At 43.1% G+C, this 24,067-nt stretch overlaps 1 protein-coding gene across 6 annotated transcripts in view; it reads right to left on the bottom strand.

The window, feature by feature from the left end:
* Nucleotides 1-24,067, bottom strand: part of RAPGEF4 (Rap guanine nucleotide exchange factor 4) — a 288,747-nt gene that overhangs the window by 119,130 nt on the left and 145,550 nt on the right. For 5 of the 6 annotated variants that reach the window (XR_006220771.1, XM_042994712.1, XM_042994714.1 and 2 more), the window contains 2 exons: nt 7,445-7,517; nt 2,857-2,876 (listed from right to left, as the gene is read on the bottom strand). Coding sequence is in view for 5 of the 6 variants with exons in the window: in XM_042994712.1 (XP_042850646.1) it covers nt 2,857-2,876; nt 7,445-7,517 (93 nt within the window). In the remaining variant the exon portion in view is untranslated. The remainder of the gene's footprint in view (nt 1-2,856; nt 2,877-7,444; nt 7,518-24,067) is intronic. The other variant, XM_015541285.2, reaches the window with a different exon arrangement.

Genomic DNA, 24,067 nt, shown 5'->3' with positions numbered 1-24,067 from the left:
TTATTAATTATTTTATAGGTTCCAGTACCCTGTGTCATCTAAAGTTAAATGATGTCCCTATCAATTACAGCAAGCAGTAAACAAAATAATCCAGCAAGTTAACTGCCAGCCCATTTGTTTCTATGAAAGTGCAATTGATGAAAAGAAAGTTCTTCTTATGCAAGGTGAGACTGTGTCTGGAAATAAAATAGAGCTGAGAGGCAGCTAAAACACCACTTACTGACGCCTAAGTATTTGGTTAAAGTTAAACATGATGATTAATGAAATCAAGAGTAGGAACTGAAAAGGAGACTATATTCTCTCCACAAAGAAGCTGCTGGACACCGAAACAATAATAGTCTAAGTGCTTTTATTTCGGTCCACAGGCATGTTATTGCTATTTAGAAACATAAAGGGAATATACGATCACCCCACGTGTAGTTAACAGAGGTAAAGGATAAAAGAAATCATCATAACACAACTTGTCTCTTATAAAGGAAAAATTTCAATTAACACCACTTTAAGGCTCTTAAGCTTCTTTTTATCTTTCTAGAGCTTTGACTCTATTCATGAATGTCTTTCATCTCATTTGCCTTACTTTGACTGATGGCATTGAAGAGCTTTCTTAAAAGCATATGGTGACATTACATCCACTCAATTTGCTGATGGAGAAAAAGGGTGCTTTTCTGTTTGTTAGAGAATTTGACATAGAATGAATTACCCATGTAAATACAAATAAACTGATCCACTACAACTGATATTGGGGAGACAGCCTAGCCCCTAAATCTTCAAGGGCAATATACTGGTAACAATTCAATGTGTCCGACTTCCTATAAACTTCAAATTCCTATTTGTCACGAAGTGAGCTACATGATGACAGCTGGTACGCCTCTGCTTAGAACATTGTGCCTGTTGTCCCACTGCAGGGAGGTCCAACCTAAAGGTCACGAGGGGCCTAAGAGAGACAGAGCTTCCTTTTGAAGCTTAGAACATCTTAGACCTCCTATGGCTTGGCCATTCTGTCTCTGGCCTCCACATCACTGATGGTTCCTTGATGAGGAAGCACCAGACTCTTTCATCTTCTTTACTTGGCTAGTGATCTGTGTATTACTTGTTTTGGAGTGCTTTGGGACATCCGTATCCAAAATTGTGGCAGGATGAGTTTGTTAGTTTAGACTCTAAATGCTCGTGCTTTGGCTTTCCATGAACCTGATTATCTAGAGCTTTGCTCAACCTACAAAGATACATATGTTATATATAATATATATGTTATATATATACTTTTGAATATATGTATATATTTTAATAGCAAAAGATCAACAGAAAGACTCATTGCAGAAGGAATTTTAAGGAGAACCATAAAAGGCAAAAGAACAGTTACTTCATATAGAATAGGATATTTTTCAGTGGAGAAAGATCTTGAGAAAATGATACAAGTCTCGAGAAAATAATAATTACAGTAATAGTCTTAACATTTACTGAGCTCTATTGGACTCGTCTCTATGCTCTCCACAGATTATCCCATTCAGTATTCATAATGGCCTTTAAGGTGGTCACAACTAACATCCACATTTAAGGATGAGGTGAAGAGGGGTGCCTGGTCGGCTCAGTCAGGTAAGTGCCCAACTCTTGATTTTGGCTTAGGTTGTGATCTCATGGTTTGTGAGTTTGAGCCCTGCATTGGGCTCTGTGCTGACAGCATGGAGCCTCCTTGGGATGTTCTCTCTCCCTCTCTTTCTGCCCCTCTCCCGCTCTCTCTCTCTCTTAAGATAAATAATAAACTTAAAAAAATAAATAAAGATGAAGCAAAGATGTTTAGAGAAGTCAAGTAGCTTGTGTAAGGCCCACAGTTAGGAATTGAAATTCTCTGCTGAACCACACCAAGTGAAATTTTGGTGTGACATTTTAAGTGACGTTGCTGGGTCTGGAACCCAAATCTGTGGTGGTACAACAGTGGGTCAGAATTCCCAACCAGCCCTTGAAACTAACATTATGAAAAGAAGACCTAAGGAAAGCTAGAGTAAGATCTCGGAAAAGGGATACAAATAATTTGAATTGAGTTAAGATGATATCTTTGTCCACAGACACAGGAGCAAAAGCAGGGAAAGGAAAGGAAAAGGTTCTGTAATGATTCCGTAATGTTGCCACTTGGGTAGAGCAATCAAGGAACACAATGATACATCTAAGAGAGCCACCAAGCATGGCTTCAAGTTAATCACTACACACTTCCATCACTAACCCTTCCATGTTGCTGAAAAAATTTAGATTCTAGTTAATATATAATTAATACTATTATTATTTGCATGCAAAGCCAATCCCATTGCACCACTACCATCCTTGAAATGTGCACCTGGTACTGGTTCTTGGTGAAGAGACTGTCCTAAACTTATTCTCTTACCTGTCTATCTTAAACAATTAGAGCACTTACTTATTTGCAGCTTCCGAAGAGAAGGATTGGAATTCGTGTACTTGAATACAATTAAAAAAATCAAACTGACACTGAATTTCATATTTTGTATTACTACTAAGGAAAAACAACTAATTTTCTGTATGTTGTTCAAGTAATGATTTGGTCTACTGCCATGGATACATCGTGGGAAAAGGAAAAACACTCAGCAATTGTACTGTTTGTCCCTAGAATAACCTTTCTTCAGACCAGTTAATATCAAGGACATGTGATGACCATGTCAGAGCAATCGACCTTCTCCTCCCCCATATTTCAAAGTGACTCACCAAAGATGCCAGAGTAAGATTAGAAAAATATTTATCACTCTGTTGAATGTGGATGGAAGAGTTCTCTTTGTTGGTAGGGTTACTATAATTATTTTTTTACCTTATGATAGTGTTTAGAAGCTAGGCAGAGAGGGTGCTACTCACGTTCTCCTTGTCAGGAATCCCTAGAAGAAAGAGAGAGAAAGAGAGAGAGAAAGAGAGAGAGCATGAATTGTAAGACGAATCTGTAAAATGGAACTGAAATTCTTTGCTGAATCAAACCAAGTAAAATTTTGGTGGTTCCAATTTGTATTTCCATCAAAACTTACATTGTGCTGCTTAGAAAAATAGCAGCACCCACCAAAATCTGTAACATACATAAATCAATGAATCAGGAGCAGGGCTGTGTGCCAAACAACAAAATCTCGTAAAAATCACAGGTAAAAATCCATCTCTGATTCATTTATACTATACAAACAACTAATTCCTCTGTGTTAGGTACCAGAACACTCGGAATCTGGGACAGACATGTCAACTCTCAAGGTTGCACATACTGTATTTTTACTTTTCAAACTATCTCACAATGCTCCAAGGATTTCAACCTAGCTTCAAGTCCTACATAAAAACCACAGAACACAAATTCCATTTGGGGCAAAGCAAATTCCTGCTGCCTCCAAGTCAGGTCTGAGCATGGCAGTGTCTGTTTCCAGGGGTATCCCAGTTTTCTCAGTGAAAAAGTTAATCATCCATCCATTTACACATTTGTTCATTCATTTACAAGCATTTCATGAGCCACAGGCAGGCCCTGGTCCTTTGCACTTCCTTTGGGGCTGTTAACACTGGCTCATATGATAAGGGTAGCCAGACTGGAAGGTCCACAGCCCCAGCAGAGCTTAATGCTTCCAAGTGGCTTTATATTGGGAGATGGAACCACAGGTGGTTTGTATGTGTGGCTTACCCCTGGGCCAGTCTGAGGTGGTCTGCGATGTAAAAATACAGTACATCCAAATTCTGAGTAAACAGCACATTCTATGTTTAATAAAGGAGTGCACAGGGTTTACACAATTGGCTTTAAAAGAACTGAGTGCCCACTTTAATAGGCAGCAGCAGGAGTGCCTGGGTGGCTCAGTCAGTTGAGCACCTGACTCTTGCTTTCAGCTCAGGTCATGATCCCAGAGTCATGGGATCGAGCCCCATATTGGGCTTCACAGTGACCATGGAGCCTGCTTAGGATTCTCTCCCTCCCTCTCTCCCTCTTTCTCTCTCTCCCTCTCTCTCCCCCCTCTGTCCCTCTCCCCTGCTCGCATGTGTACTCTCTCTCTCTCTCTAAAAATTAAAAAAATTTAATAGGCAGCAGTAAAGTACACAGAATGGGTAAGGGTGGAAGAGACATTCTGGAAACGCTCCCTAACTAAACTTTGAGCCCCCAAACTGAGATAGTACCAGGACATCAAAGCCCAGGCAGGAGCAGGGGGACAGAGAGAGTATTAAGGTGCATGTTTGCCATCAGTTCCCAAGTCTGTCAGAAGGAGTAAGGGTGGCCTAATCTCAGCACTTTGAAACTTTGAATCCTAGCCATCCATTCATTATTCCATCCATGTGTTCAACAACCCTTTGAAAAGACTGGAGTTGATTGTATGAGGAGATACAGAGGTATAACAGAAACTTCCTTCTAGGAGTTTCAATAAGATACACAGTTGCACAAATCACACTATCTGAGTGACTAGAAATTAGGGTATCTGTAGAGATATAATACTGAAAAGATGATTTGGGGCCATGTAGGAACTTGAAAGTCGGGCTAAGACATGAGGAATCTTGGAATTTGACCTTCTGCGGCAAGCGGTGGGCAATCATTAAAATGTTTCAAGGGGCTCCTGGGTGGCTCAGTCGGTTAAGCATCCGACTTCAGCTCAGGTCATGATCTCACGGTTCGTGGGTTTGAGGCCCATGTCGGGCTCTGCACTAACAGCTCAGAGCCTGGAGCCTGCTAAGGATTCTGAGTCTCCCTCTCTCCTTCTCTGCTCCTCCCCAACTTATGCTCTTTCTCTCTCAAACATTAAAAAAGTGTTTTGAACAGAGGAAAAAGGAGGGAAGGGTCTGTTCAAACTGAAAAGACACTTACAACATAAAAATCAGATGCAAGAGTGTGGTCCTTGAAGTCCAATTTGAGCAAAGAACTATAAAGACATTCAGTGGGAAAAATCTGAATATGAACTCAGCAGATGATGTTATTAAGGAAAGTCATACCAGTTATTAGGTGTGATAATGGTGTCGTAGTTGTGCATGGAGAAGTCTTTATTTTCAAAAATACCTGCCAAAGAATTTGGGGTGAAATGTGTGTATGTGATTAGAAGGAAATAAGGCAAATATTAATATTAAAATATTAAAGTGTATATAGCAATTAATAAACCCATATTTAAGTATTAAAATATTAAAGTGATGAAGATATGGATATTAACTACATCATTCCAAATGTTTGAAATTTTTCACAAGAAAAAGTAAATTTAAAAAGTTCTGTGGAAGTCAGGTATAAGTCAGGTGAAGGGTAGACCAAATGCGAGATACTGAAGCTTCAGAGTCAGTTGAGTCATTCTTGCCCTCAGGTCAAAAATGATGAGGCCCTTGGCCAGGTGGCTGCAGAGGGAACAGAAAGGAAAAAACATGAACCCTGCAAAGGAAGGAGCAAAGGACAGGATGGGGGATTAACCTCAGTGCATACAGGTGACAGAAGGGAGGACTCCAAAATGGTTGAGGTTCAGAGCCTGGAATGGGAGGAGAACAGTGCAGATGGGAATGGAAATGTGGCTTTCAGGAAAAGGGATGGGTTTTGTGGGAATCGGGATGTGTTCTGTTACTGACACTGTGACATTAAGAGGCCAGCAGAACATCCAGGTGGAAAGGGAACCAGCAGTCGTTTGGAAAGCTAGGCCACCACAGAAACAATCAAGCAGAGGTATTGGCTCGGGAAGTCTGCATCCACTGTAAGAAAGGATGGTCATGGGGAAAGTATAGAGAACAAAAGAGAAAAACAGTCAAGGGTGGACTCTTGGGTGGGACCCAAACTTCTAGCTGAGAGGAAGAAGTACCTGTGAAAGAGACAAGATGCCAAGTGGCCAGCAAGATACCAGAAAACCAGGATGATGTGGTGGAGCCTGGGGACCGAGGGAGAATGGAATCTGAACAGGGAAAGTCTTACTCAAAGTCAGAGCGATGGGGAATGTTAACGACGGAGTCTGGTGTTGGCTGGTCGCTGGAGATTTTAGATGGTTTGAGTCCAGAGGTGTGGGGCAGAAGCCAGAATCTAGGGGCTGAAGAGTGACTGGGGGTGAGGAAACAATAGCTCACATCACTTGGGTGCTTACTCTATGCCTGGCACCCGCTAAACACCTGATGTGTTTTGCTTCCTTTAATCCTCCCAGCAATCTTGTGAGGAAACCGAGGCACAGAGAGGTTAAGTGCCTTGCCTGAGGTCACACAGATAGGAGACAGCACAGCTAGGATTTCAACTGGAGGACTCCTCATGAGCCAGTCATCCTTACCTCAGCCAGGAAAGAAAAATCAAGCACAGGGGAAGAAAGGAAAGGAAAGAGAGCCCTTGTCTTCCTGCTCGCTCCCCACCCCAAGGACAAAAGAGAAACAGAGACAGGGCAGAGGCTACACAGCAACTGTGACATGGAGGGCGAGGAGTGTGAGGAAGTCCCCTTACGATCTTGGTCAAGCGGGGAGGGGGATCACCTGAGAGTGACAAGGCTGGCAGTCAGTGGGGACTGGAGGAGCTACAGAGAGGATTTGAAGGGTGACTGTCGCTCAGAAGACCCTGGTGTGGGGGGCGCCTGGGCCGCTCAGTCGGTTAAGTGTCCGGCTTTTGATCCCAGCTCAGGTCTTGATTTCAGGGTCTTAAGTTCAAGCCCCACGTTGGGCTCTGCACTGGGTGTGTGAAGCCTACTTCAACAACAACGACAACAACAACAACAACAACAACAACAACAACAACAACAAAGAAGACCGCGGCGTGGAGGCTCTGCCTGGTTCATCTCGCTGTCTAGCTGTTGAAGTACCACAGCTCCAAAAACCTCAGTCCTGGGCACCTTGCCACCCGTATAGGCTCAAGGGCTGTTCGAATAAGGGGACTCGGCAACGAGCAACTCCCAGGGCCAGTGACAAGCGCTCAAGATGTGCTCCCAACACGCGGGAACAGACAGACTCAGGACTTCTTTGAGTCTAGTGGACACTCATGAGAAGAAAGTACCACAGAGAAAAACTTCCCGTTTTTTGTGATCAGCCAGAGACTGGTCGCATCAAAGGCCTGGAATTTAAAGAGGCCGTGATTTACAAAGAATAAATAATGACTCACGCTGCTTCTCTCCTTGACCAAGAGCATCAAAACAAAAAGAGGCGGGGCTCTCAGGTGTCTAGATGTGGCTGAGACAAACACAATTCATAAATCCCGTTTTACAAAGAGCACAGAAACACTAGAATTCACCATAAAATGAAGAGATTTTGGGAAAGCGTTTGAAGTATGAAGTTCCATCTGGTACCAAAGCACACCTCCTTCTAGCAGGTCAGACCACAAAATAATATCGTATTAACAGTTTTTAAAAATGACTCAAGTGTAGGCTGGCAAGTCTGTTTAGCCACACGAGAGTCTGATGACTTACTCTGTCACGCTGGTGTAGGACATATTTTTTGTCACATAAAAACGCATAACGCACAACGGACTTTTAGAGGCAAAATGTTCACATTTTTCACTTACTGTCATTGTTAGAGCCCGTTTCCATAACACCATAAGGAGGAGCCAGCAGTCCTGCCATGTACTGTCGATATTTCTGAAAGACAAAATTGTCAACTCAATGCACAGATATTGACTCACGTGGGGCATTCATTTATTTACACAATAAAAAGCAGAAATGTTGGGTGTCAGGAAGCATCTAACTCGAGTATTTATAGAGCCATGAAACGTGCTGTCTGGGATCCGTGGTCTAAAATAAAGATGCTGTGTTATAAGAGGTCTTCCTGGATGAGACAGAAAGTGCCCCCTGCCCCCGGCCCAGGCAGGGGTACCATCCCAGCCAGTTCATTTAAGTACTCGTTACTGACTAACCCAACTGCATGGGCTTCTACCCTCCCTCCACCTCTTGCCCTGCTTCTCACTCCAGCAAACACATGCTTGGGTTTTTGTGGAAGGCACAGACACTTGGTTTTTATAGATGCAGATACAAATAATTGTGCTGCCTTCTTAATAGGTGAATGGTACTGAATCAGCTTTCTTTCAAAGTAAAAAGAAACGCATCTCTGGAAAACGTCAGTTTTGAAAGAAGCTGATTCGCTTCCATTTACCTGCTTCTTTTACTCTGTACACCTGCCCGTTATGTGACCCCTACAGAACTTTTGGTATGTTGTCAAATAGAATGGTTTGACTTCATTTAGGACTATTTGGATTCCTCTGAATTGAATCCCCTGGCTTTTGGTCCAGGCATGCCTTAAAACCTGGGGCTCAGTGACATCGATGAGCCCCCAGAGTCTGTGCTGTTTTGAAGGAATAAGGCTTGGTGAGCAGAAAGCCTTTTAGACCATCCACTGAGAGAGGGATGACATTTACAAAGAATGGAAAATAGACATTAGACATCCTGTCTTCTCAGGTAATAAATACAGCCTCCTCCCCTCTCAGAATGAAAGCCAGGCAATTTTATTTATTGCATGGTGTCATGTATATTTATGGTTTATAATTATGATGACACATAAGTGTTAAATGGCATCAAAAGAATCAACACTCTATAATGTGTTTGTGGGTTACACAGACGTCAGCAGAAAAGCCTTCATCTGTAGCAATGGGCAGCTGGCGACATGCAGTGTTTGAGCAACCATCTGGCCCATTTGGTAGATGTGAATGGTGTTTGTAATGTAACATTGATGATTTCTCAAAAGAGCCTTCTTCTAGTCAAGATGTGACTAGCTTTTTTTCTTTTTTTTAATCCTTTTTTCTTCTCACTCTGAAGCAACTATACTAACACCTGCATGCAAACATTAAAAATCACGATTTTCCCTGCCTCTGAGTTAACTAATCACTCAAACATACCCACAGGACTAATCTATCACCCTGAATTCCTGACATTTCCTTTGATAGCTTCTCAGTTCTGATTCTCTTCTTTCTTATGACACCATCCACTCTTCTTCCTCATGAGAGAGCACTGATTAAACACATTTCTGGGCATGATATTATGCTGGACTCCAAACAAAACAGGCTCACAGAGAGCAGATGGGGACTGGTATGTGTTCTAAGAAGGTTTTGTGACCCCCCCCCCCTCCCCACAGCCTTTTGAGTTCTTCTTATTGTTAGCAACTCCTTACCAGGCTCTTAAAAGAAATAATCCATGTTAAGTTAAAGGAGCAATCTGCTTTGCTTATAAATGTTGTTTCGGATGCAGCGGATGTTCTTTGTCTCAGGCACCTCTATGCCAGTTCCCATGAGCTCCACGGAAGCACCCCCTGACCCCTAAGTGAACAGGCCTTTGCCTTCTTTCAGCTCCATAGCACTTGGTCTGTTGCTTGTTCGTTCATGGAGCACATCATTATGGCTGTTGCTCCTGGTAACAGAAAATAGAACAACCCTCTGGAGAGCAGAAGGTGGGCTAGTTTTCAGGACATGCATGCATTAAACACCTACTATGTGCAGACAATGTCCCAGGCACTGGGCTTCCTGCAGAAAATAAGTAGATGGGCCCTTTGCACTTATGAAGTGTCTATCTCCTGCAACATAGAGCACCATGGCTTATGCCTAATATGAATCTCCTGCAACATAGAGCACCATGGCTTACGCCTAATATGAACTAAACACTTATCTGTCGAATTTTAGAAATTTTATGGAGAATTTCAAACATATATAAAAACAGAATAACACATACCTAACATCTAGCCTCAATAATTATTAACTCATGACCAATGTTGTTTCCTCTACACTCCTATCCACCCGCCCTTTCCAGAATTATTTTGAAGCAAATCCCAGATATCATATCATTTGATCCATAAATATTTCAGATACATCAAACAAAACTACAATGTCACTATCACAACTAAGAAATGTAACATTTCCATAATATCCATTTGATGTTCAAATTTATGTTTCATAAATGTCATTGCTGAATTGAATTTATAAAGTACTTTAATAAGACAACATCGGTCTTAGTAGAACAACTTTTGGCATAGTGAAGATTGCAAAAACAGGGTTGAAATATTAATACCTACACATAAGAAGCCAGCCTTTCAAAATTGATGGGACACTTTTTAGAAAACATCTGCATAATCAGGGAAATTGATTTCTTGTGTAGCATAGTGCAGAGCACTCTATACCAATCAGGATAAAAACAGCTCACGGAAATAAAACCTGTGCCAGAAAATTGGGACTCCTAAATTATTTGCATATAATCTGCATACAGCTTGGTCTTCGGGCAGCATGTCATCTTCCAAGCACCACTTAAAAAACAGTCTACAAAAGAACCTGTCGTCTGAAAAGATGCTGAACCTCATTCACGACAGAAAGGCACATTAAAACTACAGAGTGCCATGTCCTTTTTTACTTGTCAGACTTGGCAAAGCTTCAAAAAATTTACTAACGTACAATTGGTGATCTCAGACATTGCTTACGGGAATGTAAAATGATGCAACCTCAGAGGAAGGCAGTTTGGAAGCATCCATCACATTTAAAAATCTGTATTTCCTTTGAGGAAAGACCCTCCCTTAGAGGGCAGAAATAGGACCTCCTGAAATACCTGAATACATAGGCAGACAGGCATATCTGTTGGTAATAGCAGACAAAATAACAGCCTCAAACAGAAAATAACTCAGATGTCCACAAGTAGATGGCACGTGGGCTACTTCCTGATAAGTAAAGATGGGTTATTTCCTGATGAATAGATGATGTTGGAATATTATGCAGCCATGAATGAAGCAGCACTACCTGCTGATATAGAATAGTCTCCAGGGGTGCACGGGGGGCTCAGTCGGTTAAGCGTCTGACTTCAGCTCAGGTCATGATTTCACAGTTCGTGAGTTCGGGCCCCGCGTCGGGCTCTGTGCCAACAGCTCGGAGCCTGGATCCTGCTTTGGATTCTGTGTCTCCCTCTCTTGCTGCCCTTCCCTTGCTCATGCTCTGTCTCTCTCCCTCTCAAAAAATAAACACTAAAAAAAAAAAAAAAGAATGATCTCCACAATATATTGTGAAATTTAAAAAAGGTGAAACACAGCACTGTATGCTACCATTCTGTGAGGATAAATGAATACATGTGCATATGTGAATATTTATAAGGATTTGTAAATGCATAGCCTATCTCTGGACACATACACAAGAAAGTAGTATGAACGACTGCCTCTGGGAAAGAGATCTAGGTGGCTGAAGGTCACATGGGAGAGGGACTTAGTTTTCCCTGTTCATCACCCACTGTGGCTGTCTGCCTGGGGCCAGACTGGCGGCGCTGGCTTGCAGTGGCATACAGAAAGGGATAACGACGGCAGTGGAATGAGCAGACAGCCCTTCTCTCTTAAACATGTGGAGTTGGGAATAATTCGCTTTGACTAAAAAATCTTTCAGAGTGGGGAAATGGAGGATTCCCCAGGGTGCGGAAATGGGCTACCTTTTATCGCGCTTATTGGTGCTCAAGTGATGAATTGAAAAACGAGAGATGAATGGATTAGTAAACCTAGATTGTGGGGTGATTGGTCTCTTCATAGATGTTTAAAGCCATGCCATGCTTTCTGAGTAACAGACTGAAACTGAAGGGAATTCACCAAGACTCCCATATGAAAGTCAGCACAAGGTCAGCTTTAACCTGAGTCAGCAGCTCTCCAGAGGTGACCCAGCACCTCTGGAACATGGTGTTTATGGTGTTTACTCAACGTCACTTGCACATGCCTCCCACACCCTGGCTGCTGGGGGTGTGCAGTGGCCCAGTTCAGTCCCTTGACAATGTCCTCCTGGGGCCCCGGTTGACCTCTCCCTGCAAAACCTTTCCCTGGATCCCAACACATTCTAACACATCAATAATTGAAATGCCCTCACTCAATCATTGTATTGTATTGTATTGTATTGTATTGTATTGTATTGTATTGTATTTTTTTAGGCTTCCACCATCACTCAATCATTTTAAAATCACCACATGCACCTGGGAAAGAGCTATACCTTTAACTGCCACAGACACAGATCCTCACTGTGTAAGGGCCCTAGCTGGAGGATTGTTCAACAGTTCCCACTCCCTAGCCCTGCATGAACTCTGAGGGCAGTTAGGAAATCAGTTATTCACATGACAAGAGAACCACAAGGGTCTTCCAGGGTCTTAGAAGAATTCGGTAGGACTCGTTCTTAGGATCTGCTCCTGGCTTTGTCACTAGTCATCTGGGTCAATCTGACAAGTCTTCTGAGCTCTCTGACTTCAATATCCTCCATAAAGTGGGTGCTCTAAATTAGATCAAGGGTTCCTTGGGAAGAACTCTGGTGGGTTGGAGGACCCTCAGGCAAGCGTACCATGCAAACAAAACCTCAGCCCCTATGGCAACTAGAGTGTCTTCCCTTGTAACTGTTTTATAAATTAGAGTTCTAAAAGCAATTTCATCTGAAAGATGACTTTCGCTTCTAAAAAATAAAAGTTTACAAATCACAAGACTAATCCCTGAACTTTCAGCCAGAGATGTCACTCAAAGATCTCTGTAAAGAATCAACAAAGACCAATTTAGGATTTGTCTACGAGGTATTAAGGATTCTACACTCTGTTAGAAAGACTCCTATGGTTGAGAATTGGCCGAGTGACAGGTTGCTCTGTACCTGAAAGGTTTATCAACAAAATTGGTACTGAGAATTTAACAGAGATGCACCACAGTGCATTGTGGACCGTCTCAAAAGGTGTACAGAGCTCTGGAATGGAACACAGCAGGGCAAAAGGGGGTGCGAGAGGGGTTAACAGAAGCTCTTCCTGGAGCTTACATTTTATTCTATGTCAAGTAGTTTAAAGGATTACTTTTATACTTTTATATTATGGAGTAGAAAGCTAAATTTGCATAAATTTTAAAGATTAAAGCATGAGACATCAAAGAAATTTTGAGCTTGCTGCTGGCTACTTCTAGCTACAAAGGGTCTAGACCCCAGGCAGTATGTATTGATTTCCTCTGCATTTGGAGAACTTCAGTGGAAAAAACCAAGAACCTCTGATGTTATGAAAAGCACGCAGACATCGGAATCATACAAGAACCAGGTCTTAATTCTGATCCTACCACATGCTACCTGTGTAAACTTGAGGAAGTTGGTTACTTCAGTTGCCTGGGTGAAGAGTCTCATCTTTCAGGACCATTGGGAGGATATGAAATAAAATCTATAAAAGTGCCCAGCGCATATTAGGCACTTAATAAATACTTGCTGCTGCTGCTAACAGCAACAACAACAACAACGACAACAACAACGACAACAACAATGCAACCAAGGATTAATCAAGATAATCACACTATATTTGATATGCTTCCCAAGCAGATACCGTTCAGCTTTAGCAAAGAACATTCTCTTCATGACAATTTCACATTACTGAGGATGTGGATATACATAATGTAAAGACCTATAATACATCTATTGACCGGTCTGCTAAATAGGGCTGTGGAGAAATAGGAATTTAAATAATAGACTTTCTTAAATAATTTTATAGTATACTGCCTATTTTTATACCCACATGGTAAAACTGTCCAAGAAGAAAGAAAGGGCACAAGACAGTAAGCCCAAAAATAATTTCACAAAAATAAGTAAAGCCTTTTAGCCATCAGAACTGTTTTATAGTCAAAGAGTATTTTTTATTTTTGTGTTTTATTTTTTTATATAAATATAATTTATTGTCAAATTGGTTTCCATACAACACCCAGTGCTCATCCCAACAGGTGCCCTCCTCAATGCCCATCACCCATTTTCCCCTCTCCCCCACCCCCATCAACCCTCAGTTTGTTCTGAGTATATTTTAAAAAAATTAATCTGTAACTTACAACTGGCCAGTTTATGAAGTCACATCAGTATCTGTGGCTGAGAACAGAGGGAAGAGGGAAGGCAGTGTGAGGGGTATAGCATCCTGGGGCTTGTGAGGTCAGATGCCTGTCTCTAAATCCAGGTGGAGATGTGCTAAAGGCTACATGAATATGTATTTTAAAAATTTTTTATTTGAAAGAGAGAGAAAGCACGAGGCGGGAAGAGGGGCAGAGGGAGACAGAGAGAATCCCAAGCAGGCTCCACGTTCAGTGTGGAGCCCAACGTGGGGCTAGATCCCACAACACTGGGATCAGGACCTAAGCTGAAATCAAGAGTCAGATGCTCAACCAACTGAGCCACCCAGGCGCACCAAGCTACACTAATATTTTGAAGAAGACACAAAAGATGACAGTCTCAGGTTAAACTCTGGTTTGTCTCTCAGCCAACTCATGGCCCCCTCACTGAAGAAAGCTGACTGGAAAGCAGGTAGAACCACCCGGTGGAAGGGGGTCAGGGAGTAAACCCAGCTCTGCTCTGTAAGCCTTGAGTCCCAGGCCGGTGCTGCTCCCATCCAGAGCTAGGGCAACTTCTTTTTCTAGTTTGCACAAAGGCTCTGTATGAGCCAGCTGTAGTCCAGGAGCCAGAATACAAAAGTGGAGTGGCATCTGCTGGGGGAGGAGGCATAACAGAGCCATGTCTCAGTTTACAAAGCAGGACTAACAGAGAATAAAGAAAGTCTGGCAGCTTGAACCCTAGCTGGACCCACTAGGGTCCTAGACAAGAGAAAATGGGGTCCTAGTGGAGTATGATTCCCAACCCTGGAGGTGAAGGTCTTCCTGACACACTGTGAGGCCTTGTCTGAGGGTCTGCCAGCTGCTGCCTGCTGCCGCGACCTACCCAGGCTGCTAGCAGGAGCCCCCACGGGGGGGCCAGGGCGGTACAGGACTGTCACTACACTCCTGCCTGGCCAGAAGCAGCTAGGCCGAGATGCTGGGCACATCCTTTCCCAGCAACAGTCCCTCTGTCCCCCCGCCCCTCTGCCTAGGAGATCATCAGGTTGCAGAGAGAGCACAAGTAGCATCCTTAGGCTGGGATATCAGTGCTAGAAAAGCATTAAAAACAGGAAGTCATAAGGATGACTGATAGGCATTGCTGTGAACACCCGGGGGAGGGGGATGTGTTCTGAACAGGAAAGCACTAATAGGAGCTCATGGTAGAGGTGTGTGTGGATGGGGCCAGGATTGGGGCAGAATAGAAGAGGGCCACTCTGGGGGTCTGAGGCTATATATCCTGTCATAACATCCCACTCATTACATCTGCACTGGGTTCTGACAACCTAGTAAAGCCAAGTTTGTAAAATGTAATGACAAACAAATTACCTGTACTTTCTCTGAAAGCATTAGGAGTATTTGGGAAAGGAGCTTACAATAGGGATCTAACGTTTAGGCCCCCTGTTTTCGGTTTCTTGGTAAGAATTTTTCATGACTTCTGTATTGTGTGCAATATGTGATGTGAAATTGGCCATGGCACATTGCTCTAAAATCTCAGAGAGCTAGAGGATTCTCAAACATAGGAAGAACAGGAAAGAAGGGGAAAAGCAAAGCAGTTGTAAATGGAAACCTTCAAGCAGAATTTTTCTGTTTACCCTTTTAAAGCTGTTATTGCTTCTCCCACAGCAGATCACTGGCTGGACTGAGTTTACCTCTTATGCCAAGTTATTTTGTTTCCCTGTTTCTCGATTTCTATAGCATTCGCATAATAGGACTCAAAGAACTTCCATCACCATGTCTTCAATGATATTTAATTATATCCTTTGGTCCTAAGATAGATATTTCTAAATGGAAGCAAAATTCTGCTTGCCAACTCCTGGCCATTTTTAATTCACGACTAACTTGCCAAGAGCAGTAGTTTGGAGTGTGATAATCACAACGATAGTCCTAATAGAGAAAATTTCCAACCCTGAGTCATTTAGAGTGCTAGGCTAAAGCCCAAGCAAGATGACCCTGCAGGCAAGCAAATAAAGTCTCACTCAAAACGCACCTGTTTGGGGGCACCTGGATGGCTCAGTCGGTTGAGCGTCCGACTTTGGCCCAGGTCATGATCTCGCGGTCTGTGGGTTCGAGCCCCACGTCGGGCTCTCCGATTCTGTGCTTTCCAATTCTGTGTCTCCCTCTCTCTCTGCCCCTCCCCCACTCATGCTCTATCTCTCTCTCTCTCTGTCAAAAATAAATAAACTTTAAAAAAAACGCACCTGTTTGAAATTCTCTCTCCCACTGGTGGATGGTAAAGGGTGGGGCAAATTCAGATTACAGAGTTAGGACACAGACACAGAATCTGAGGCTGAGGAGGCTTGGGGGTTAAGGCGCAGGGGGCATGGAGAACAACAGCCCTCCAGGTAGAGGGGGAACAGGTGTGATATTAAGAGACCAGGCCAGGTGGGACAGAGAGTCAGGACAGGGGGCTGGGGAGAGGGGAAGGCAGTGAGGCTGAGCAGTGCAGGGACTGAACAGGTAAGGCCTTTCAGGTCACAGTGAGGATTCTGAACAGCACCCTTATACCACACAGAGTAGTTTAAGTAGAGAAATGACAAGAACAGATAGGTGTCTCTAAAAGATCATTTTGGCTGCTGCCTGGAGAATGTTTTTCATGGGAAAACAAGGAAGGCATTGGGCGCTTAAGGGAGAGACAGACCTGAAAGTGAACTTGGAGGAGAGGCAAGAGAAGGAGATGTGAAGTAGGGGGTAAAGGTACTTCATTCCTAGGGGTGAGGCAATCTCCAACTACCTACGGTCAATGACCTTAAAGGCTCAGATTTCTTGTTCAAGCACATTCAACACTTCTATACTTTGTTTTTTCCAAATATTTTTTTCAATTTTTTAAAAATGTTTATTTATATTTGAGAGAGAGAGGGAGTGCACAAGCAGGGGAGGGGCAGAGAGAGAGACAGAGACAGAATATGAAGCAGGCTTCAGGCTCTGAGCTGTCAGCACAGAGCCCAACGCGGGGCTCAAACCCATGAGCTGTGGTTCATGACCTGAGCCAAAGCTGGACGCTTAACCGACTGAGCCACCCAGGCGTCTCTCCAAATCTTTTTTTTAATGTTTATTTATGAGAGAGAGCAGAGTGAGAGCAGGGGAGGGGCAGAGAGAGAGGGAGACACAGAATCCGAAGCAGGCTCTAGGCTCTGGGCTGTCAGCACAGAACCTGATGTGGGACTCGAACCCATGAACCATGAGATCATGACCTAAGCCGAAGCCAGATGCTTAACCAACTGAGTCACTCAGGTGTCTCAACACATCTATACTTTTAATATGACTAAAAAGTTTGGGGATTTCTGGGGGCTCACTGGAATGATTATAATTTAAGTTAGTGCATGCTCTGCATATTTGAGTAATTAAATTAGCCGTGAGTTTCTCTTAGGGAAACACAAATTGAAAGCAAGACACACACAGTAGGTCAGTGCTACTTAAATGAATCATAAAATACTCTGCTGTGGAGCTATTATTGCATAGTCCATTCTCATAGCTCTCTTTTCACTGAGGCTGTACCTACTCCATCTAATGTATAAGTGTGACTATGCATGTTGAAAAAATAGCCTCTGCCTCCTTGTTTATAGAAAAAACAGTTGGTTGACATTTTATTTAAGCATATGACTCTTTAAGGGTGGTGGATATTAATATAGTTACTCTGAATTAGAACAATCAAGCCCAGCACTTACGAAACTAACAAGACTATCAGTAATACATATATCATGGAAACATGCAAATTCCAAGAAAGTGCTTAAATGTTGATCATACAGCATTAGGATGCACTGATCATTTAAAAACCTAAAATAAAGGATCATTTCACAGTAACAGCCTATGACTGTCATCCCATTAGAGCAAACTACCAACATTTTGCTTTTGCTTTCTGGGTCTACAATATACCACACATAGGGGAGTAGACAGAGCAAGAGGGAGATAGTAAATAGTAATTCAATGGGTGCTGTGGTCTGGATGTATCCCCCCACCACCCAAATTCCTAAGTTGAAATCCTAACACCTAACGTGATGGTGGGGGGACTTTGTGGGGGCTCTTAAGTCATAAGGGTGGAGCCCTCACAAATGGGGTCAATGCTCTTCTGAGGCCCCACAGACTCCCCCATCTCTGCTGCCAATGGAGGTCACAATGAGAAGTACCACGTGGCACTTTGACCTCAGACTTCCAGCTTCCAGGACTGTGAGAAATAAATTTCTGTTGTTTACTAGCCACACCGGTTTTGTAATAGCAGCCCAAATGGACTAAGAAGAGGAGGCAGGAAGACTTTCTGCCCCAAGTAGATATCTGAACTTCCCACGTTAGAGACGTTTAAGTTTCTGGCTTCATCTCTCAAAATCTGAAACCACTGGAGCCTAGGAACTAAGAATTTCTTTGGTTCTATTCTGAGCAAGTTTTTCTAGAAGCATCCATACATAACTCACCTATCCTATCTCCTCAACTTCAGTCCTACCCTATAACCTCTAGTGGGCGTTTAGTACCAGCTTTTGCCATATGCAGGCACATTGATCACTAGAAGGGAAACTATACAAGGACAGTGACTTTTATCTGTTTTGTACCCTGCTGGAACTCAATAGCCTGGAGTTGGGTACTTCTCAGCTTCAACCACTCTCGACTTTTGGAGACTGTCTCTATTGATTCAGACCCAACTCCTGCAGCATTTCCGCCCATGCACATTGTTTGCACTTACTTTCTTCATCCCCCTTCATTATCATCATTTCTATTATTTCTGCTTCAAGCTGCCATAAACAACCTTACAGCATCCTTATCAATCCAAATCCAATATATCCCTACTGAATACATCTGGGAATCACGGTCATATAGGTGTGTGGTTGTGGAAGCTTCTAATCATCATGCAATATTATATGCCTTGAATCCTTTGAGTGATTCCTGGTTTCTATCAATTCTCTACTTTAGATAATCTGAACTCTGTTTCTCCTGCAGAGTGTGAACTCGGGGGCCTCACCCAGGCCCCACACTTTCTATAGTCCCCTCTCTATCCTCACCTAACAGATGAGGCCCCACATCTCCTCGTAGGAATACTAGGAGGTGTCAATAATGGAGGCAGTGCTTTAGCCATTCTGGAAAATAGGGTGAAAGAGAACAGTATAATGCCATATGTCTGAGGGGGTATGGGAGTGGGCAGGGCTGAAAGAGGTGGGGGGACACAAGCTTTAAGATTCAGGCAAATGTGGGGCTTCGTCCCAGTTCTGCAAACCTCCGCTGATGCTAACAGACTTGTGAGCTGACACAAGCCAGCCCCCGCCTCCCCTCCAGTCTCAGCTCCCACACTCTTCCCCAGCCATACTGGCTCCTTTCAGATGCTCTAGCACACTGAGCTTTCCCCTCAGGCCTCCTGTATCTCCTGCTTCCCACCATTGACCCTGCCAACATCTGCTCACCTGTGCTGACCCATGGTCTCTTCAGAATGGCCTTCCCTGAGCCCCCAGTTTATGTTAGTCTCTTGTGACTCCTCTCCTGGTATCATGTCTTTGCCATCATGTCTTTTACCGGTGTGCCCAAGTAATCTGAGGTTATGTACTGTATGTGTGCTGCCTTAATGCCATTCTCCTCTGTTCCACTACAGACCAAGAGGGCAGGGACCACATCTATGTTCTCTCTCATTGCATACTTAGAACTGAGCACAGGGCCTGCGACATAGTAGGCTTTCAGCGAATATTTGTTGAGTGAATGAATTACTGACAGAATTTCCGCTCTGAGGTTCGGTTCCTCAATAATAAACCAGACATATTACCATATACCCCTCACGGTTGATGGAAGGACTGAATGAGACAACCTGTGTGAAGCTCTGACAGCCCGGGCAAACAATAAATATTGGTTCCTATTCCCTCTACATCATGATTTTTTTCTCACACTGATTCTGCTTAAGGGGTGCATTTCCATTTAAAAAAACTAAGGCTTGGAGGAAAAAACTGTCTAATGCATGGAGATCTACAAAAACAAATCTAATGACTGGAAGATATGATGAAAGAAGCCACTTAGAATTGTATGACGTACGTGGTCAAGTATCTCTGTGATGTTTGTTGGCTCTTTATGAATCAGCTTCTTGCTTTCAGAGAAGGGACAGTGGGAGCATGTTGATGCTGATAAAAACAAAACCTAAACTTAACTCATCAAAATCTATGACACTGATCAATTTTGTAAGTTAAAAGGAAGTACAGGGGGACAGAGTGACCCGTCTGCTCCACCAGAATTAGTGCCAAAACACACTCATTAGTGAAAATGTAGTTTTAAGAGACCCATGCATAAATCTTGCTGGAAAAACTGGCAGCTATATATAAATAGCTGAAGGTAGAGAATGATTCATTTTACATATCCAACATTTTTTTTCGTAATTCCGCCTATTGCCGTTACTTCTAAGGCCTATCATTTTTTAATAAGTTTGCCTTTTGGCTTTGTTCTAACTACTCTTCTCTCTCTCTTTTTCCCTTCCTGTCTCTCCTTACATCCTACCCTCCTTCCCTTTATACAAATTCACAAAAATAAATTTTACTTCTATAAAATAAGAACACATGATAAAAAACTGAACTACAAGGTGTACAAAATGAAAAAAATAATCCTCTCCCTTCCTTACCCTCCACCTACTAATGACTTACCCAGTCCCACTGTCAAGCTAATCACTACTGACACTCACTTCTTCTGTAACTTCCAGAATGTTTCCACACACACCAATATCTATCAATACACGTATCTATCTATCTTCTTATCAATTGGTTTGATAAACAAATGAGACCATATGGTACGTGATGTTTTATCCTTTTTCTTTCTCTCTTTCTCTATTAATGTATTTTGGGTGGCTTTTGCTATCAGAACACACTTCCCCATTGCTTTTTTGTTAGACACCTCATTTTTTTTGCCCACTTCTTCATTTAACCCAACTGGGGGAAATCTGGAAAATTTATTGAATCAAAATACCTTCCCTGAATGTAAAGCAAAAAGATAAAGATCATACATAAGGGTGTTATCAAGTGGAGATTTCAGCTATATTCATGAAAATGAGGGAGCACTGTAAAAATTTAATTCCAAGCAAACAAATATGCAAGCCTATCACTCAGAAAATTTCTTTGATCTCTCCGATGGCTTTATCTAATTGGTGTCATTATGTTGTAACTCCACTGAGTGCCAACTATGTATCTGTAACCTTGGCAAAGGCTTCCCATGTGATACAGCTGAAGAAAAAAATGTGTGTGTTCTCTCCCCTAACGCTGTCAGAAGAAAAAAGAAATTTAATTTCAGTCTCTGTCAGCTTAAGAAGAATAGAACAGGAATTGTAAAATATTAAGATGGTGTTTGAGTATTACTGTTAAAAGGAAACAGATTTACAGCTTTTGATAATTGTGTTGTGGTTATAGAAGAAATTGTTCTTGTTCTAAAGAAAGATGCCCTGAAATATTTAGTATTTAGGAGTAAAGGAGTACAACTTCTCAACTTACAAATGATTCAAAAAAAAAAAAAAAATAGAGAGGGAGAAAGAGGGAGCATGCCAAAACAAGAGGCAGAAGTGCAGTCGAGTCTAGGAGAGTTCTTTATATTACCCTTCCAACTTTTCTGGGTATACTTTAAATTACATCAAAATTATAAGTTACCAAAAAATGAAAAGGAGTTGGGAGTTGAAACTTGAAAGGATTACTCTCTTTTTTTAGTGTTTATTTACTTTTGGCGGCGGGGAGGGGCAGAGAGAGACAGAAACACAGAATCCCAAGCAGGCTCCAGGCTCTGAGCTGTCAGCACAGAGTCCGACGCAGGGTTTGAACTCACGAACCGCGAGATCATGACCTGAGCTGAAGTCAGATGCTTAACTGACTGAGCCACCCAGATGCCCCAAAAGGATTACTCTTAATGCATTTATCCTGTCAACGTCTGCCTTCCCCAACTCACAGGCTCTGCCTGCATTTCATAGGTCCAACAACCTCTGCTTCTGCAGCTAGTCCTTATCAGAGCGGAAACTCTGTCCCCACTGGCTGGGAAGGGCCAGCGCTGCCCCTGGGTGTCATGTGTCCACGTACCTGGCATGTGGGGAGAGGGGTGCAGGAGGGTGGAAGGACAGCACCCCAGAGCTACAAAGCCACAGCCTTCCCCTAATCCCACCTCACATGGCCCCCATACCTGGGCTTTGGCCTTTACTCCTCAATGAGTATATGTTTGTTTGTTTGTATTTTGCTGGCCCTCAATGCAGTCCACAGCCTGCCTTGCCCTTGTCTGCCTCTCCTCCCTAAGGGCTACCTCTTGTCCCTTCCACTGCTAGTTCTGGCCTGAAATACTGCCTGCTGTGACAAATATTTTTCACTCTCACTGTTGGCAAAACTTTCCCCAGGCCCCACTCACCAGACCAGAGGATCCCTTGGGTCTCAATGCCATCCTCTATCAAATTGGAATTTTCTAAGCCCTTTTAGTAGTCATTCTGATTGTTGGCCACTGCCCTTACAGCTTTTGTAACCAGGTTTTCTGGGAAGTGCATTCTGGCTTCCATGAGGACCAAGGACACTGGATGTCCCATCTCCAATGTTAACAGAGCTGAACAGTCTAACTGCTCCATTCAGATTAACCTTTGATCACACACCCAAACAGATTTTTCTGCAATCTAGAAACTCAACTTCAAATGTCAATTCTGCAGTCAGAATATGCCTACATTGGACTTTCCTATAAATGATCTCTATGGTGCTAGAAGGAAAGAAACAACCTTTCTATCAGTCAACACAAAAATCTAAACAAGATGATACAAGTGTACAATGATTATGAAAACCCAAACCATAAAACACGAATGTGTGCTTTCCAATATTTGTAACACACAGAGATAGTCTTGATTTTATTGCAGGTTTAAATAAAATTCCTGATGTTTTAAAAATAATATTACCTTTTCCTCCAAATCAATACATCTATAGCTTAAGTATCACATCTATTGAATATAGTGTTTAAACTTTGTGTTTAAACTTTGGGGGGAAAGTATAGCATATTGCATCAGAGAGGTGGAACAATGTTGAGAAGAGAAAACTTTAGGGAGTAGAGGAGTACCTTATTAAAAATTTTTTTAGCAGCCTCACAGGGAAAGGAAATATTGCCAACTGCTTCCCTGGACGGTATGCAGCTAATCCAGACAAAAAGGATTCTCCTTCCTTCAGTGAAAGTGTCAAGCTGAAAACGACACCATTAAGGACAGACATGGGGACAGCCCAGGAGGGAAGCAGCCAGGTGAGTGACTCTAAGTCTGGACCCCAGCTCCCAGGCGGATCTTGTCTAACCCTTCTCCACCCACCCTCCAACCCCTCCAAGTGATGACATTCTGGCTTGTCCCCTGCTCTCTCCTTCAAGCAGAAGTGGGCTGCTCCAGCCTGTCTGCATCCCAGGAAACTGAAATGTCTGGCCAAGTGACTCTTCATCTCATCTGTGGGTGTAAGGAAGGAGCTGGCCAAAGGGAAGGATTTGAGTCTAAGAGAGTATGTTGACCAGAGACTGTCTAAATGGGCCCACAGAGTGAGGCAGGCCCGAGGAAGGGAAGGGGGTGGGAGAGATGTTGCAGAGAAGAAAGGAAGAACCAGCGCTATTCCAATAGAGCAAAGGGGTGCTGGTCTGGGTGATACCAGTGCTGGCCAGCAGGATGTGTTCACAGGGTGCAGGATTCGGCAGCTCCATGACACTTCTTCCTGGCTCTCCTGTGTCCATGCCAGCTCCTCCTTCCTCCGGAGCGGACCTAATCCCCATCTTGATGTTTACCATGATCTCCACCTCCCTTTCAGTTCTTTGCCTCCTGCTTTGAGGATCTTCCACCTTGATGCTTGGCCCTCAAACCCGCAACTCCTGGATGGGAATCCTCCTGGTACCCACACCCCTCTTCTCAGCTTGCATCTACTTTCCCAGACCAGACCCGACACGCTTATGTGCAGGTTGCTCAGATGCCCTGGTTCCAGCCTGTAGGCCTGGCCCTCTAATGTTGCCAAATAACACAGCTCCTCTCCCCGAGGTCAGCCACCTGGGGGCCTCTCACCCTCAGTCTTGTCATGCTGCCAGTCAAGCCTCTCACCTGAAGTATGACACACAACCCTTGGCACACTGCGAAGTTCTGTACACATGCTATTTCTAAGTATTGAATGTCGTTGCTACGCCAGGAAGCTAAGACATGCAGCGAAGAAGGAAATTCCAAAGATAACTCTCATTTAAAAGCCTCCCATTGAAATGAGTGTTCACCTTTGTTTTGCTGAATTAATTTATCCCAGTCTGGTTCTCAAGAGACCACTAACCGGGGTGTGGTTTGTCTTTTTGGGGTGATAAAAATGTTCTAAAATTGATTGTGGTGGTGGTTACACAACCTGCTAAAAGCTACTGAATTGTACACCTT

The sequence above is a fragment of the Panthera tigris genome, chromosome C1 (genome assembly GCF_018350195.1).
Source record: "Panthera tigris isolate Pti1 chromosome C1, P.tigris_Pti1_mat1.1, whole genome shotgun sequence".
Classification (NCBI taxonomy): Eukaryota; Metazoa; Chordata; class Mammalia; order Carnivora; family Felidae; genus Panthera; species Panthera tigris.
The sequence above is the reverse complement of the archived record's forward strand: the minus strand, read 5'-3'. Positions and strand labels throughout refer to the sequence as shown.